This window comes from Populus euphratica, unplaced genomic scaffold (assembly GCF_000495115.2).
Source record: "Populus euphratica unplaced genomic scaffold, PopEup_1.0 scaffold126.1, whole genome shotgun sequence".
Taxonomy (NCBI): domain Eukaryota; kingdom Viridiplantae; phylum Streptophyta; class Magnoliopsida; order Malpighiales; family Salicaceae; genus Populus; species Populus euphratica.
The window spans coordinates 241924-259408 of record NW_011500016.1 but is presented as its reverse complement, the minus strand read 5'-3'; the positions used below and the strand labels follow the sequence as shown (position 1 = coordinate 259408).

General features: G+C 34.0%; 2 protein-coding genes across 4 annotated transcripts; one reads left to right on the top strand and one right to left on the bottom strand.

Moving 5' to 3' along the window:
* The first annotated feature begins 4167 nt into the window (after positions 1-4167).
* Positions 4168-9673, top strand: LOC105141696 (probable NOT transcription complex subunit VIP2). Its single transcript, XM_011049003.1, has 14 exons — positions 4168-4352; positions 4429-4507; positions 4652-4766; positions 4866-5044; positions 5126-5507; positions 6126-6338; positions 6433-6534; positions 6933-7021; positions 7107-7280; positions 8113-8535; positions 8629-8681; positions 8770-8811; positions 9006-9150; positions 9258-9673. The coding sequence occupies exons 2-14, from the start codon at positions 4490-4492 to the stop codon at positions 9315-9317; spliced, it is 1995 nt and encodes a 664-aa protein (XP_011047305.1). The 5' UTR covers positions 4168-4352; positions 4429-4489; the 3' UTR covers positions 9318-9673.
* A 1082-nt stretch (positions 9674-10755) lies between these two features.
* On the bottom strand, positions 10756-13569 carry LOC105141695 (proteasome assembly chaperone-like protein). Of its 3 annotated transcripts, none has more exons than XM_011049001.1 (8): positions 13023-13569; positions 12830-12877; positions 12703-12749; positions 11569-11635; positions 11445-11488; positions 11216-11273; positions 11060-11145; positions 10756-11001 (listed from the first exon to the last, which is right to left on the bottom strand). In XM_011049001.1, the coding sequence occupies exons 1-7, from the start codon at positions 13206-13208 to the stop codon at positions 11095-11097; spliced, it is 501 nt and encodes a 166-aa protein (XP_011047303.1). In that variant the 5' UTR covers positions 13209-13569; the 3' UTR covers positions 10756-11001; positions 11060-11094. The 3 variants fall into 3 exon arrangements, with proteins under 3 accessions (XP_011047303.1, XP_011047304.1, XP_011047302.1); XM_011049002.1 differs by having other exon boundaries at positions 10756-11007; positions 11066-11145; XM_011049000.1 differs by having other exon boundaries at positions 10756-11145.
* Between the last annotated feature and the right edge of the window lie 3916 nt (positions 13570-17485).

The window sequence follows — 17485 nt, the reverse complement described above, 5'->3', positions numbered from 1 at the left end:
GACTAATTTTTTTTAAAAAATAAAATCAAAGATTGAAATGAAACTTTGTGAAGAGCCTCTTTTATATTACTAACTATATAAAGAAATGCAATGCATTAACTCATTCCATTACATTATTTTTGTTTATATATTATATAATTAATTACTTAATTTTAAGAGGATGATCTAATAGTCAAGGAAACTTGCTTAATTTATTGATTTATTAGGTTTAAATCTTAGATTCAATATATAGATAAAATATCTTAAATTCTTTTAAATACACTAAAAGAGACAATAGAGATTTAAAGAGAAAAGAAAAGGAGAAAGAAAAAAAGAAAATAAATAAAAGAGGGGAAGTGAAATAATGGAAGAGAAAAAAATGTCTATAACTTTACTTAATTCATCAAAAACTATCCATAACATGAAAATTATATATAAATAGAAAATCCTACTCATAATCAACAATTAGGCTTATAATAAACTAAAAATATCCAATAAAATAATAAACATTAAGCATGTATAATAATAAACCCCGAATGAAATCCAACAACATGGACTTTGATGTGCTCCTTCATCTTCGAACTAAAGAGTGATAGGTTTGACTATTTTTCATTATTTTTTACCATCATCTATGAAAATACATCGTTTTAGCATAAGTAGCTCTAATAATATTCTTAAATATCAAGATTAGGTTATATATATTGAATATGTATATGGTCGTTATCTTTGACCATATACATATATAAAATATGATGTGCGTCTAGAGTTGTGAAAATACTAAAAAAATTTAATTACTTTACATTACGTTATCATTTACTCAACATTGTCTTCAATAATCATGTTATCGTTACCTTCTTTTAGTTCTAGTTTTTTTTTTTTGTTTTTTTTCATTGTTTTTTTTTTTTCAATTAATCTTTATTTTGTTTAATTTAGTTTTTTAATATTATTATTTTTATTTAGTTGTCACACTCTTATGACATATATTTCAAGTTTGATAGGTTAATCCAGTTAACTCAATTTTTTTTCTTTTTTTAATTAGTTTTTTTTTTAATTTTATCATTTAATATTAATTTAATTGAGAATTAAATTTCATAATTCATTTTATTTACTTTTCATTAGATTATCTTGATCTCATGAGGGGATTTTACCATACCCTCCTCATAAAGCATTGTTAATTGGAATGGTGCTTTACTTTTTTTTTCTTTGCTTTTTTTCTTTTAAATTAATCTTTTTTTCTTGTTTAATTTTATTATTTCATATTAATTTTTTTTATTTGGTTATCATACTCTCATTACACGGATCCTAAGTTTGATGTGTTAACTTGATTTAGAGAGCTAACTTAGTTGACTTACATTTTTTTTTTTCCTTTTCTTATTAGTTTTTTCCTTCCAATTTCATTCTTTAATGTTGATTTGATTGAGAATTAAACTTTATGATTTGTTTTTTATTTTATTTTTTATAAGATTATCCTAATCTTATGAGGGGTTTTTATTGTACCTCTCCTTTTAAAGCACTATTCATTGGAATAGTGCTTTGCTTTTTTGTTTCTTTATTTTTTTCTTTTCAATTAATCTTTTTTTATTTAATTTTATTTTTTAATATTAAATTTTTTTCTATTTAGTTATTACACTCTCATGATACAGATTTTAGGTTTGATATGTTAACTTAGTAAGGTGAGTTAACCTAGTTGACTCAGATTATTTTTCTTTTTTCTTTTTAATTAGTTTTTTCTTCAAATTTCATCATTTAATATTGATTTAATTGAGAATTAAACTTCATATTTTTTATTTTTTTTTTATTAGATTATCATGATCCTATGATATTTTTTTTTGTTTATTTTTTATTAGATTATCATGATCCTATGAGGGAAATTTTATTATACCCCTTCTCACAAAACACTGTTCATTGAAATAGTGTTTTGCATGTTTGTTTTTCTTTGTTTTTTTCTTTTCAATTAATCTTTTTTTGTTTAATTTTATTTTTTAATATTAATTTTTTTTCTATTTAGTTATCACACTCTCATAACATGGATATCAAGTGTGATGAGTTAACTCAATTTGATAGGTTAATCTAGTTGACTCAGATTTTTTTTTCTTTTTTTTAATTGGTTTTTTTTCTTCTAAGTTCATCCTTTAATTTAATTTGATAGGTTAACCTAGTTGACTCAGATTTTTTTTCTTTTTCTTAATTGGTTTTTTTTTCTTCTAAGTTCATCCTTTAATATTAATTTAATTAAAAATTAAACTTCATAATTTTTTTTGTTTGCTTTTTATTAGATTATCCTGATTTTATAAGGGGGTTTTACTATATCCCTCCTCACAAATCACTATATCTATTGTAATAATGTTTTGCTTTGTTATTTTCTTTTTTTTAATTAATTTTTTTTTAATTTCATTCTTTAATATTAATTTTTTTCTATTTATTTATCACACTCTTATAACAAAGATCCTTGGTTTGATGGGTTAACCTAGTTGACTCAGATTTTTTTTCTTAATTAGTTTTTTATTTCAATTTCATCCTTTAATATTAATTTAATTGAGAATTAAACTTCATAATTTTTTTTGTTTACTTTTATTAGATTGTCATGATATCATGATACGATAATAATTCTTAACGGATTAACTCGAGTTAACTCGGGTTATTTTTTTATCTTTTATTTAATTGATTTTTTTTTAATTTTATCATTAAACATTAATTCGGTTGAGAATTGAGCTTCATAATCTATTTTGATTTGATTTTTATGAGAATATCTTAGTCTTAAGATTAAAGTCATGAGTTTTGACATTTTAACCATAGTTAAATCAGGTCATTTTTTTATTTTTTTAAAAAAAGATTATATTGGTCTCATTATCATTCACCATTGAGTTGGTTGGTAATTGAACTTTATAATTAAATTTAACCTATTTGACTTTTTTTTTCTCTTGAGTTGGTTGGTAATTGAACTTCATAATTAAGTTTAACCTATTTGACTTTTTTTTTCTCTTTTTTTAATTGACATTTGCCCCCCAATTTCATCAATTAATATTATGTTTAATTGTAAATTATGTTTCATGATTTGTTTTGGTTTGTTTTTCATTAGATTATCATGGTTTCATAACTCAATAATAGTGTTTAACGGTTAACTCAGATTAACTTGACTTATTTTTTATGTCATTTTTTTAATTAAGATTTTTATAATTTTCATCATTCAGCATTAGGTCCGACAAAGATGATTGAGAATTGAGTTTTATAATTTGTTTTGATTTTTTTTTCTCTATGTAGTTATCTTAGTCATAGTTTTGAAACCCGGCCCCGTAAGTCAACACGAGACCCTACCAACCCGGGGTTGGAATCAGGCTAGATTTAACGGAGTAACCCGGCTGGCTCGACGGGTTAACTTGGCAACCCGGCTGACTTGACAAGACTTGATCAAAAACACGGTTGCAACCCGTTGACTTTTGTTTTTTTAATTAAAACAGCATTGTTTTGATTTTTTTTTTAAATCAGAATTGACTCTCGTAACCCAGTCAAAACCTAGAACCTGGGCCTTGAACCGAGCTGAGTTTAAAAACTCTGATCTTAGTCTCAAGACCAAAGTCGCAGATTTGATAGGTTAACTCGGGTTAAATTAAGTTATTTTGTTTTATTTTTTGATATGTTAACTCGAGTTGTTTTTCAGGTCCTTTTTTAATCGATTTTTTTCTTCAATTTCATTCTTTAATATTGGATTGATTGGGAGTTATATTTAATAATTTATTTTGATTTGCTTTTTATAGAGTTATCATAATCTCATAACTCGGGTCATGAATTTATCATATTAATCTGGGTTATTCAAGGTTAATTCAATGTATTATTATTTTAATATTAAAAAAATATATCATCTTGAAAATTTATTTAGTTAAAATTTGTTTTTCAAAATTATATATAATATTTTTAAACTAATAAAATTAACCAAATTATATAAGATAAACTTTCATATAATTTAATCTTTTCATTAAAAACAACAAATTAACATCATTTAAATATTTTTTTATATTTTACAAAAAATTTACCTTGACCCAGCGTAGGTGCCTTCTATTTTACATTGATAGAGTGAAAGAAAGAATCAGTGCCGTCCATCTTTTAGGTATTTTGTGCGGACCGTTCATTTGGAAGATGACAGAAAAAAAAAAAAAAAGAAGCTTCCTTTTATTTATTCGTCCACGATTGTTCGATATAGAACAGTATATCTATATCTATACATTTCGATAATTGTATCCGCTGATATCAACTCTTCACAGCTATCATCGAATTTTTGTAGGGCACTTCCATCGTTCGATCTATTTTTCTCCATCTTGACGTTGCTAAGATCATATTATATTGACAAAAGAAAGCTCTCAAATCGATTGCTATAGGTAATTCCGTGATAAACCTAGGGTTTCATTTCTTTTTATAAAAAAATAAAATTAATTTGGGATTTTTTTTACTCAGGTTGTAAGAGCAAAAATCATCTCTGAAAGGACTTCTCGCATGATCTTTGACCATTTATGAAATGTCGGCGTTACTTAATGTATTGTTCGCTCTCTCTCTGTTTTTTTTTTTTTTTAATTATTAATCTGAAGAATAGTTACTGGTTTCTCAATTCTTGAAAGAAAATATTGTATGCTTCAATTGTTCTTTTGTGCAAAAAGTCTTAATACTCACTGGATTGCAGTCTGGTCTAAATGGATCAGCTTCAAATCTTCCGGACACCACGGCGCGATCTTTTGGTACATCCTTCTCTGGCCAGTCCGGTGCGGCAGCCTCTCCCGTTTTTCATCACAGTGGTGGTTAGATTTTGCCTGAGATTAGCTCGTGTCCTCGTCGTCTCCTGCTTCTCGTATCAGTTTTCCTTGTGATTCTAAATAAGGTTATCTTATTGCGCGCAGGAACTATTCAAGGGCTGCATAATATTCATGGGAGCTTTAATGTACCCAACATGCCTGGAACTTTTGCTTCAAGAAACTCTACAATCAACAACATTCCTTCAGGTGGGGTTCAACAACCTACTGGAAGCCTCTCCAGTGGACGGTTTGCGTCCAACAATCTTCCAGTTGGTCTCTCTCAGGTCTGCAATTTGCTTTTAATGTAGTAACTGTATCCGGTTTTTTTTACAGTAGTAAACTTCTTGAATGTTTTCCCTGTGCAGATGTCTCATGGCAGTTCCCATGGACATTCTGGGGTTACAAATAGAGGAGGTTTAAGTGTTGTAGGAAATCCAGGATATGGTGGCAGCACCAATGGAATTGGTGGTTCTATACCTGGTATTCTCCCAACCTCTGCTGGAATAGGTAACCGGAATGGTGTTCCTGGATTGGGGGTTTCCCAAATTTTGGGCAATACAGGTCCTAGGATTACGAGTTCTGGAGGAAACATGGTTGGTGGTGGGAACATTGGGAGAAGCTTAAGCTCGGGTGGAGGACTATCTGTCCCTGGTCTTGCATCTCGTATGAATTTAACTGCAAATAGCGGATCTGGCAGCTTAGGCATGCAAGGACAAAATAGATTAATGACTGGTGTGCTTCCACAAGGTTTGTGTGCAAGGAAGAAACTAATCAATGCTTTAGTTTCTTGACCATACAATTTACTGGTGCCTTGGTTTGAATGTGATAAAATATCTTTGCCACTGGCTTTGCTAGCTTGGAAATTGAGTTGATGCTCGTTTTGAATATTATTTTATGTTTGCATGTTGAAAGCTTGCTAGAATTTCTTGTATTGTTCTTGTCTGTAATTTCTTACAAGCACCATCAGAACTCCTGGGTTAAATGTCCTTGGCGTTGCAGCCCTCTTTTTCTTTTTTTATGATTGCCTGGTTGGCACAAAAGGATCCTTATAGCTGACCCCTACTACTAGTCTGGGATTAAGGCCTTTTAAAGTGCACTGTTTTTTTCACTTGAAAAGAATGTCATTATCTTTTAGATTGTATGGAAGATTCAAGTTTGTGAGTCTTTCTGGTGTTAAAAAACAAATCTGAATCAAGTGGATGCTTGGTTTTATATGATTCAACCACTTGGTCTGATATCCTGAACAATTAATTTGACTGTTCGCTGCCCTATTAGTTCTTATGTTCACAGATTGTTTCAATTTTCAAATGTTAATTTCGAAGTTTAGCTATATTTGCTTGTGTAAATGACATTTTGTGGATTCAGGAAATCCACAGGTGATTCCTATGTTAGGAAACTCCTACCCCAATGCCATAGGTCCTCTTTCCCAAAGCCATGTTCAAGGTGTGAACAATCTCAGCTCTATGGGAATGTTGAATGATGTGATCTCCAATGACAGTTCCCCTTTCGACATTAACAATGATTTCCCTCAGTTGACAAGTCGTCCTAGTTCTGCTGGAGGGCCTCAAGGTCAATTGGGTAATTAAAATATGCTTTTGCTATCTGTTTATGGTTATTTCTGTCTCTGCTTTCACCTGTATTTGGTGATAAAATACAATGAAACTACTTGCAGGTTCACTACGAAAACCTGGTCTTGGAGTTAGTCCTATTGTTCAACAAAGCCAAGAGTTCAGCATTCAGAATGAAGATTTTCCAGCTTTACCAGGATTTAAAGGTTCCAAACTCATTCTTGCAAACTCCTTGCTTTCTGTATAAAGCTAACACACTGCCTCCTGGTTGGTGGGAATAGAAGCTCATTGGTCCTGTAATTTCCCAGTCCTGTAATTTCCCATCTTCACGTGTTTGCTCATTGATGTGATGCTGCCTTTTAATTAGTCAATGATGTCCCTGTATAAGTTGCAATAAAGATTTTCCTAATGCATGCATGAGCAATATTTTGTGATTGGATATATAACATTTTTAATGTTGTGTCTTCTGGACTTTGCTATGGCTGTGTATGTGATTTTGCCCCTTGCCAGAACAAAAACCTACATCTGCATAGTTATCCTAATTTTTCTCCAATCAGAAATGCATTTTTCATGCACGTTGACTATGATATTGAATTTGATTCAGGTGGTAATGCTGATTACACCATGGATTTGCATCAGAAAGAACAACTGCACGACAATACCTTGTCAATGATGCAATCTCAGCACTTCTCTGTGAGCCTCTATGTGAAATGGAAATTTAGCAATAGCAAATGTTATCTGTTTGTACTTTCTGACACCTTATTTCTGCACTCTGCAGATAGGGAGATCTGCTGGGTTCAACTTAGGAGAGGCTTATTCATCCTATCGTCCTCAGCAACAACAGCAACATGCCCCAGCTGTCAGTAGTAGCGTCTCTTTTGCATCTGTAAACAATCAAGATCTTCATGGTTCAGAACTATTTCCGTCTTCACATTCAGCCTATCACCCACAGGTGTGGAAGTTTAGCCCTGTTAATAGTTTTTTGCAATGCCATGTAGAGGGTCTCCATTGCCTCAAGTGAATGTGGTTTTAATATCTCATGAAAGTGGTCAATTTCAAGTCCTTGCGTGGTTACAGTATATTAAAAAAAGGGTAACTACAAAAAATAGCCCCTCATGAATAATTTTGTTATTAATGTTGCGTTGTACCTATTGGATCTGTCAAGTTTGCCCTTATTGTCACCTTGAATTTCCAATTCAACCGTTCTGTCCACTCTTCATCCAAATCAGTTAATAGAATCCATTAAATACCATGCGGCAGCTCCAGATTAAGATTTATTAACTTTAGAATTTATTATGAGTGAAATAAACAAAACTAATAGTAAAAGCATTGAAATAATTGGAAACCCATGAAATTGAATTTGTGTACTTTTGAGTTTAAATGGCATTGATTTTTCCAAAATTTTTAGTTTAGATTGAAATTTCATTGTCATTAATTTTATGTTATTTTTAAACAATAAATATGATTGATCTTTAATTATGGACTTGCCAGGTGGATACTTAACGTATCCTCTTAATAGATTGGGATGGAGAATGAACTGATGGGTATAATTGAAAACAACTGGTAAAGGATTAAATTGATAGATATCATGGTGAAGGGCAACACTGACAACATCAACCCAGAAGAAAATTTTCTTGGATTCAATAATTTGTTACTGATGGTTACCACACCAACTGGTTTCATAACTTCATGTTGGGGTAGTACAATAGCTATGATTTTTATCTATGGTTATTCATTTTTCCTCTTAAGAAATCTGTTAAACTATCCTTTCATCTGTGTTTTAGACCAGTGGACCACCGGGAATTGGGCTGAGACCTTTAAATTCTCCGAATACGGTATCTGGTGTTGGATCATACGACCAGCTCATCCAGCAGTATCAACACCAGAACCAGCCCCAGTTTCGACTACAACAAATGTCGACTGTCAATCAACCATTTAGAGATCAGGGCATAAAGTCCATGCAGACAGCACAATCCGCACCTGATCCATTTGGGTTACTTGGCTTGTTAAGTGTTATAAGGATGAGTGATCCTGATCTGACCTCCCTGGCACTTGGAATTGATTTAACAACTCTTGGATTGAATTTGAATTCAGCTGAGAGTCTTCACAAGACTTTTGGCTCCCCATGGTCTGACGAGCCAGCAAAGGGTGATCCAGAGTTCATTGTTCCAAAGTGTTATTATGCTAAGCCACCACCTCCACTGGATGTGAGTTTGCTGTTGTCCTTTTTCTATAATTTTGTTATTTAATCCTAACCTCTTATTTCCATAATTGACTTTTCTTTTGGGTCTTGGTTGCAGCATAATTACTTTTCAAAGCTCTGGACAGAAACGTTGCTCTATGCCTTTTACAGGTGCAGTTGTTTAGTGGATTTTTGATGTTTTCTTTCCTTATGTTTCAAGATTTTCACTAATGCCTTTCTTGATCCTGTTGCTTTTCAGCATGCCAAAAGATGAAGCTCAATTACATGCCGCAAGCATACTGTAAGCTCTGATTCTGATGAATTGAATGTTGTAGTTTTGTATCCATGTAACCTCCACTGCCTGCACGTTTCCTTACCTTTCCTGCCTTTTTGAGTCCATCTTATGCTCGGGGAAAAAGACCATTCAGGATTTGAATACCTGCAATTTTGCTAATTGAAAAATATGACTAATGGTGGGATATTCTCTGCCGGCAGTTATGAAAGAGGCTGGTTATACCACAAGGAGCAGCGGCGCTGGTTAAAAAGAGTCCCCAACACAGAGCCACTTGTTAAAACGAGCACATATGAGAGAGGTTCTTACCATTGTTTTGAACCAAACACATTTGAGATAACGCTCAAGGTCTTGACTTCTCTGTAATTAGTTCATATGTTGCAATCTTTTCTTGCTCTACGAATTCTGGTTTGATTGATTTCTGATCCCCATTGGTAAAATCGATGTTGATGCAGGAAAATTTCGTTCTCCATTATGAGATGGTGGAAAAGAGACCAGGGCTGCCGCAACATTAACCAGTGTTCTAATTTGAAATGCGAACACGCATCATTGATTAGAACAAAGGATGTCAATTTCCAGCGTTAGTGCCTGCTTGAATTTGGTTATTTTCAGCAATTGTATAGCCATCATGTTGCGCAGGGATTTGTCATTTGTCATTTTAACCAACGACTCTTATCTTCTCGACATGTGTTCACAGCGATTGTTGATAATTCTCGTAAAACTTGATGCATTCATTCCTACCATGGACGAGGGATCAAATTTCATCTGTAATGCTGTGTAGACAACTAAACGTTAAATTGTTTTTGGGTCCAATTTTGATTTTATTGGACGTTTCGAAGTTCTTGCTGCCAGCATACATGGCAGGCTTTTATGCTGCCGTGTGCTAGGGGCAGCATCACTTTTATTCAATAGTAAACGCTGCCCTTCAAATCCAGCAGAAGTGGAGAGCATAGGTCTGCCCCCGATGATTCTTCTCTACAAGAAAATCCCATGAAAAGATGAATAATGACAGTATCTCAAATCAAGTGTCTGGTAGAAACTGATTGATATATTCGTGTCTCGTGAGCCACGATGCATCAGAAAAACCCTAACATCCAATAATTAAATTTGGGTTCCCGGCATTGTTGATTGAGAGGAGAGGGAGGAGTGTGCTTCGACGTCTAAGAAGTGGGGAGCATTGTTTTCCCCTAGGTTTCTACTCGATTTGATAAACCAACTTCAGTTCCTATTTTCAAAACAAGTTCATCCAATTTTCAAATGTAAGCCCAAAGATGTTCTTCCAAAATCTATTTCATTAGCTTGGACCTCCACTCAAATTTCTTACTGTTTAAAAAAGGTCACATGGGAAGACATATTAACGTGTAACTGTAGCTGCACGATTCGTTGCTCACTGGTGCAATGTTCCGGGGGAGTTTTCCTTCGTTGTTGCCGTCCAGAGCCATCAATCCGCAGCCAAGGTCGCAGCTCAGGAACCCGGGGAAAGTCTTGATTTCGGCTGGGAATTGAGTTGTAGACATTCCATAAGTTGATCAGTTGTTTTATTTACATTGCATTGTTAGAACTCATGAGCCACGGGAAACATGCAATTAGCACCAGCAAGACTGGCACATCATTACAATCTGATATCCCTTTCGTGCACGCACACGAATTCAAGATGGCCACCCTCAAAGCTTTCAACGTAAACCAAGATCCAAGGTAGAAGAGGACACGGTGAAAACATAAAGAGGCATATCTTCCTCTCTTCCTATTTTAAAAAGGTATGCACGCGCAAAACCTGTATCAAAGACGGATTTCTTTTTTATCTGTCTCCTGTCCCCCCAACAAACATTTTTTTTTGTTCATTTTGTATTTATCTCCTATCCAGCGATCCATAACCTAAATGATTATGTTTTCTTTTCAAGGTCCTCCAAATATAATATAATTTAATATAATGATAAGGCTCCTAGAAAAATAGATTGCAACATTAGTAATTGATTATATGATTTGAAACCCTAATTCATCACAGCCACGATTTGCACCCACAACTTGTAGATCAACAATCACTTCCACTACAATTTGACTCTAGTAAATGGTAAATATTGATCAAGAGCACCGATGAGAAGTTTATATAGTCACCCCTATTCCATAACGACAATGTCCCATGAGGATATTAAGAAAAGAAGCGAATTTGAATCCTGAAGCTGTTTCATTTTTTAGAATCTGGCAGCCCTAAATAAATAAATGCCACCTTGTTGTATTCAGAAAACCTGGGAGTTCACTGGCAAAATCAGAGGTCACATGGTAATTTGCTTGTCACCATACACGATTTGCAGTTACGGCAGAGACAACTCCTCTCAATGTTTCCTGCATGAGAAGAGTTTAGTCGTTACACTTCCATATTCATTCTCTGGAAGATGATTTCTAAGGATATTACCGAAGAATGGTCTTGAAGACCAAGAGAGAGCACCAATGGCTTGGACGAGCCTGATGTACTGCCAACACAAAAGGAGATGTTAGTAACAGGGTATTTAGAACCAATACAAAAGGAGATGTTATAATCACACACACACACATCACATTTCAGAGGTTTCTTAAGCAGAGACAAAGCAGTGATTACATGATAGCTGACCTGTTTAAATAATTTATGCCAAATAGAGGCATACCTTATATGTTCAATTAGTTGTCTAGCACAAGCGACGAGCATTGGCTGCGCATTTTGAAATCAACCAAAATTAATCACAAGTTATAATCAAACTAGGAACTACTGAGGCTGGCTAGCTAGCTTACCTCATCACGTTTTCCAAAGATTACAGACACATTGAAGGTTGGATGGATTGACAAACTCTCGTCCTTCCTAGCAACAAATGCAGAGTATATCATAGAAAATCTGCTAAAAACTACCATTCAAGTCTAATACTCTAATATAATCTTAATAAGCATGGTTGTGAGATATGTTTCAGCTAAATATAATGATTAATCATTCTTGGATTCTTGCGACTGATTTTCCCTAAAAAATGCTGACTAGCAACGGTTTATCTGCTCTTTTGAGATATATCATTATGTCTTTGGAAATCTTTACCCTTTCTTCTCACCCTTTTGATAAAGATTTTCCACCACACTTTGTAACCAATGCTTGATCACTTCAGTCAAAGCATATACATCTATCTACCTTCAGATTTCTTCATAAACCATACCTTTTATCCCCATGGAAGTGGAGGCGGATAAAATAACTGATTGATTTGGTTAAGGAGGCAGCTAAGGCATCCTTAGATCTGATAGACCTCCAGACCCAAATCTATATATAAATGATTATATTATAATTTTGCCAATATATATCTAAAATAATTTGTGAACCCCCCCCCACCCCCTCCCTCTTCTTTAACGAGTTGAGTTTATTTGATGAAAATGAGTCATGAAAAGAAATATGTGGACCTCCATTGGAGGCCTGCATCCAATGAAGGCGGGTATGGAGGATTGGAAACCACCCTCGACAAATATGGAGGTTAGAAGGAGGCGCCCCGACAACAACCCCCCCCCCCCCCCCCCCCACAGGGGTCCAGGCAGCTAATCAGGTGTACAGGTATGCGACAGAATAAGTTCAGGATATCCATCATAACCATATCCCGTCCAAATATCAATCTCACTGGAGTATGAAAAGATATACAAGCAAGCAAGCAACTACTTGAAAGTGTCGTGTTTATTATGATATCAGTTACATCAAAGAAAAAGAGCAGTAAATTCAATAAATTTGAAAGAGGTTGTTACTTTGTTCCACAAACAAGCAGGAATAAGATAAAAGAAAAACAATTGGCCTTGCGGTACTGATAAGAAACAGAATCTTGTGGCCTTGCCGTGGATAGCCATAATAATATGTTTTAGCTGACAATTTTTAAAAGCAGTAAAATCGTGGATTCTTCATACCTGGCATGCAGTATTGTGCCCATGCTTCCTATTTGGGTAGCAATCACCTGTTAAGCATTTTGTCAAACATCACATTTCTGTCCACACAGACACAAGCCCACCAAATATATGTTATTCTCAAACTCACCAGAAAATGGTCATCATAACCGGAAATGACCACATCTGTTTTGTTTCCCTGTCAAGCAGAGAAAGACAGACAAAAACAAGTGAAGAAAACTCAATCATTAATGGGCCATTCCTTTTACACAATAAATCAATCAGAATAAAACTCACACAACCTAGAAGGAAAGAAAAAAAAACAATCAGGTGGTTGATCATACCTTGATAACTACAGAACACTCCTTATGGGTGACAGGAAAATGTTGAACCGAACTCTCCATTGCTAGCTTGTTAAAGAGGGACGAGGTTTTTGTTTCTTCTGTAAAGTGAACTAGGACGCGCTGCCTTCCTTCGGAGCACGTCTGACAGGGAGAGTGATTTCCCAGCCCAGCATTAATAACACCCATACAGATCCAAGTTAGAAGCCCATTCCAAGACCATCACGAGGCCTTAAGACCAATGTTATCAGAACTGAAATGGACAGTCAACCCCCTAAAGAGCCTGGTCAGCGGATAAAACCCGCAACTTGTGAATTCCCAGCAAACAAAATTATGAAGTCGATGAAACCAAATCCCACAAATCATCAAATTACACGGATCACCTTTTTCTTACGCACCAGTTTAGCTATCAAGAACAAAAACATGAAAAGATGTCTCAAATTGAGGAGAAATCTCTTACATCTGTTATCCCCGTATCTTGGTTATGCCCACAGGCCCAACAAATTTACATGTACAGTACGCCTGTCGATCAAGAATTCTTGTAACAAAGAAAAGCATGTAAATTGATTTTCCAAACAAGCAGTAAGAGAATGGCACTGATGAAGCGTGAATAGTAGGAGTTGACAACATGGAGCGTTACAAGATCACATTGGACCAAAAGACTCTAAATTAACAATATACTTATAGCACTTGGCATCACGGCAGTTATTTACCACTCTCAGGAAAATATAATGGTTTATTTTGTAAATAGAAAGAGATAAGTAATTTGTGTTCCTTATCATTAAAAATAGAAGTTGTTATCTAATATTTTAATTGTTAAAAATCCTAACTAATCTCAAAAATCAGGTTTAAAAACTAGTTATATGAAGAAAAGGTATTTGTTTTATTATTTGATAAAAAACTATGATCTTATTATATTGAAAAAAAGGTATTTATTTTATTGTTTGATAAAAAACTATGATCTTATTATATTTTTTTAATTGCTGGTCTGTCCAAAATTCAAGAAAAACTCTTCTTAATAAGGAGGCTTTTCTCTTTTAGGGTCCGAAACAAAAAAAAATAATATCCGAAATACATATTACATGTAATGTCGTACCCCGGATATTAAAAGACAAACCAAATAAAATTTTTGTTGTTTTTGAAATTTTCACTAATATTCTCTTGATTTTAATAAATTGGTTATTAAAATCAAAATGTACATTAAAATATTATTTTTTGGTGTATGAAAAACACAATATGATTTTTTTAGTTTTGAGACTCTTGGTCGTATGCACAAAAATATATTTTTTAATTTTTTTAAATTGATAAAAATCGAGTATTTTAATACTAGATTTTTATTTTTACGATGTAAAAGTATAAATCGATATTAACCAAAATGGATAAAATAAAATAAAAAGGCGAGAAAATCACTAATGTTTTGTTTAATTTTTTAAAATTGAAATGGGCCAACATTGACCTAAAATAAAATGGGTCAACACCGGCCTAAAAAATATATTTAGTTTATTACTGACAACTAATTATTTTCATTTGATGCAGAACATGAATTGCTCACGTTTTGCATGCAAATGAAAGCAACTGAAGACAGAATAGAGAAGGAGATGAACGAAGAAGAGAGATGTGGGGGGGACTGACCTGCAGCTACTCTTAGTGATGTTGGTAGTGGTTAAGATGGCAGAATGCATTTGCTGGTGGTAGTGGAGGCGGGTGAGCTCTGACCTGCAGCTACTCTTAGTGATGCTGGTAGTGGTTAAGATGGCAGAATGCAATTGCTGGTGGTAGTGGAGGCGGGTGAGCTAAAACGGCTAAGGGTTCCTCTTCTCTTTTTTTCTTCTGTATCGATTTCTTCTCTGCCTCTGCTAATGGCGAAGCTACTAGTCAGTGACTCAAGGAAATTCTCATGGCAGCAATGAGGAAGGTAAGGGTGGGTGGTGATGGTGATGGTGGTGGCTGCGGTGGTCTTCCTCTCTTCTCTTCTCTTCTTTTCCCCTATTTTTTTTGTTTTCTCCCTACTGTTTATTTATTTTTTCTTCATCCTCTTTCCTTTCTTTTAGTCTTTTTTTCTTCTCTTCCGCTCTCCCCTGTTATGTCCTCTTTTCTCCTGTACTTATAAGCAAAAACAAGAGAGAGATATGGATGGGGCGGCTACACAGTAGCCACCCCTTGAGTGCCTGAGGAGGCACGTCTCCTTCATTTTCTCCAACATGTGGAAAGCTTTCAGCAAGTAGGGTTGGTCGGCGTCTTTTTAAAAGAGAGAGAGAGATAGGATGGTGGAAAATAGAGAAAGAAAAATCTTCTTCTTCCCCTGCTTCAAGATGGTGGAAAATAGAAAAAGAAAAATCTTCTTCTTCCCCTGCTTCACGGGTCCAGGGGAAGAAGAAAGGCTACAATGTTGTTCAAAACTATATCATTTTGGGCTTTTTGTTTTTTAGAACAGTGTATGAAACGGTGCTGTTTTAACCAAAACATGCTGTTTTATTTAAAAGAAAACGGAGTCAGACTTATGTCAAAGTCCAAATTAGTCTTTAATTTATAATTTGTTCAATCAAGTCTAAAATTGCAATTTTGATTACCAATTCAATGCAATTGCATCCCTGTCAAAAATCAAAAAGCAGGCCTAAACTTGACCGTCTTTTTTACTTTGGTCCTTTGTCTTGAATTTATATAATTTGACCCTTAATTGATTAATAAACTTCTAATTTCTTTAATATGGCTCCTGATTCTGTTTAATTACAACCCCTCTATTTACACATGTTTTTTATTTTGGTTCTTAGTTTTGGATTTTTTCAATTAAGTTCCTAATTAGCAATCAAACTTCAATATTTATGCAATTAAGCCCCTGATTTAACCAAATTAACTCTCAAAAATTATAATTTGACCCCGAAACTTTAATTTTTTTCAATTAAAGCCTAAATTGACTTTAAAATCAATTTTTATTGCAATCAAACCTTTCATAAATTCAATTAAACCTTTAATAAAATTTAATTAAGTACATGCACATCTAATTTTGAACTTTTCTTCCTCAAATTAAATTTTCTTTGTCAGTAGGGCTTCCACCAGTCCAATATATACTGTCAAATTTCAATATTTGTATTTGTGACCATCATCAACCAATTTCTGACCCTTTTTTTTATTATTATGTTTTGACATCCACTCCTCACTGTTTAATTTTTTTTTCTATTTTTTTTTGCTTGGGGACCCAAAAATAGATTACAACAATACTAAAAGAACTCATTGCTCCTGTTACTATTTACCTAGATTAAGAGTATTACGAATTGGAACAGTGTAATGGCAACTCAGCCCTTACCACTAAAAGCTGCAAGGGCATCAATGGAGGGATGAGGCAATCTTTTCATTAGGAAGCATTCATCATTGAAGGGATGCTTGGGAAAAAGATGGCCAGCACAAGTTTTGGTGGGATTGCATGACTTGAGGAACAGGCACCTAGCGTTAGCGCTGTCTATGCAAGGATAATTGGCATTTGGGCTACCCGCCCTTGTGTGAGGCAGATCCGAGCATCACTTGGCACTTGGACGGTCTCATGCGCAGGTAGACTAAAGTGCCACTTGGCACTTGGACGACTCCACTGATCAGGGCAGACCCCCGTGCCACCTGGGCTAGGATCTTGGTAAAAGGCTTGATTGCTTATGACAACCCCAACACCATATGGCGCTTGGAAAAACCCGAGCGCCACTTAGCAGTTAGGTCTTGGCAAAAGGCTTGATTGGCTAAAGTGGCTCAATCGCCACGTGGTGCAAGGATAGCCCAAACACCACGTGACATTTTCCATTGTTATTATTACATTATTACTTACAATAAAAATAGTGTTATTTATACCACAATTGATAATATTTTTATTAATTATTCTATTGATTATAAATAAAATATTAATATTTATAGCACAAATAATACTATTTTTTATTTGAATATTTTAAATTTCAATAACAATAATAATATTTTTTTAATGAAAATACTATTCATTATACAAATAAAACTATTTTTGATATTAATACTTTTAATTATAATAAAAAATTAAAATATTTATAACACAAATAATACTATTTTTTATAGTAATACTTTAGTAAAAATTAAAATATTTAAAATCCTTTATCAAGACCTAATGAAATTGGATCACATAAGATCTATTAAGCTTGGTATATGACACTGAATTCAAGACAATTGGATTCTACCTCAAACCTAAGATAATTAGGCCTTTTGCAGAACCCATGTGCCACGTAGGCCATGTAGCCATTGGGCACACCTGTGCACCACCTAGCATTTAGACAGCTCCTATATAAGGGGTAGACCTAAGCACCACTTGACGTTTGAATCTTGGCAAAAGACCTAATTAGCTATGGAAGCCCCACCGTCACATGGCGCTTTGATTGAGACGCGTTCACACCCAACTACATATGTGTTTATATAATAATGTGTGTTATAAATATTATTTTTTTTCTTTTATAATTCAA

What these genes read in the sequence shown, in the direction of transcription:
- LOC105141696 (XM_011049003.1), top strand. An exon ending in GACTGGTGTGCTTCCACAAG is followed by an intron (nt 5,508 to 6,125) that starts GTTTGTGTGCAA and finishes TTGTGGATTCAG; the next exon opens with GAAATCCACAGGTGATTCCT. An exon ending in AGGGCCTCAAGGTCAATTGG is followed by an intron (nt 6,339 to 6,432) that starts GTAATTAAAATA and finishes AACTACTTGCAG; the next exon opens with GTTCACTACGAAAACCTGGT.
- LOC105141695 (XM_011049000.1), bottom strand. Translation starts at nt 13,208, where the DNA reads ATGGGTGTTATTAATGCTGGGCTGGGAAATCACTCTCCCTGTCAGACG. An exon ending in AGTGTTCTGTAGTTATCAAG is followed by an intron (nt 12,878 to 13,022) that starts GTATGATCAACC and finishes TCTGCTTGACAG; the next exon opens with GGAAACAAAACAGATGTGGT. An exon ending in GTTATGATGACCATTTTCTG is followed by an intron (nt 12,750 to 12,829) that starts GTGAGTTTGAGA and finishes AATGCTTAACAG; the next exon opens with GTGATTGCTACCCAAATAGG.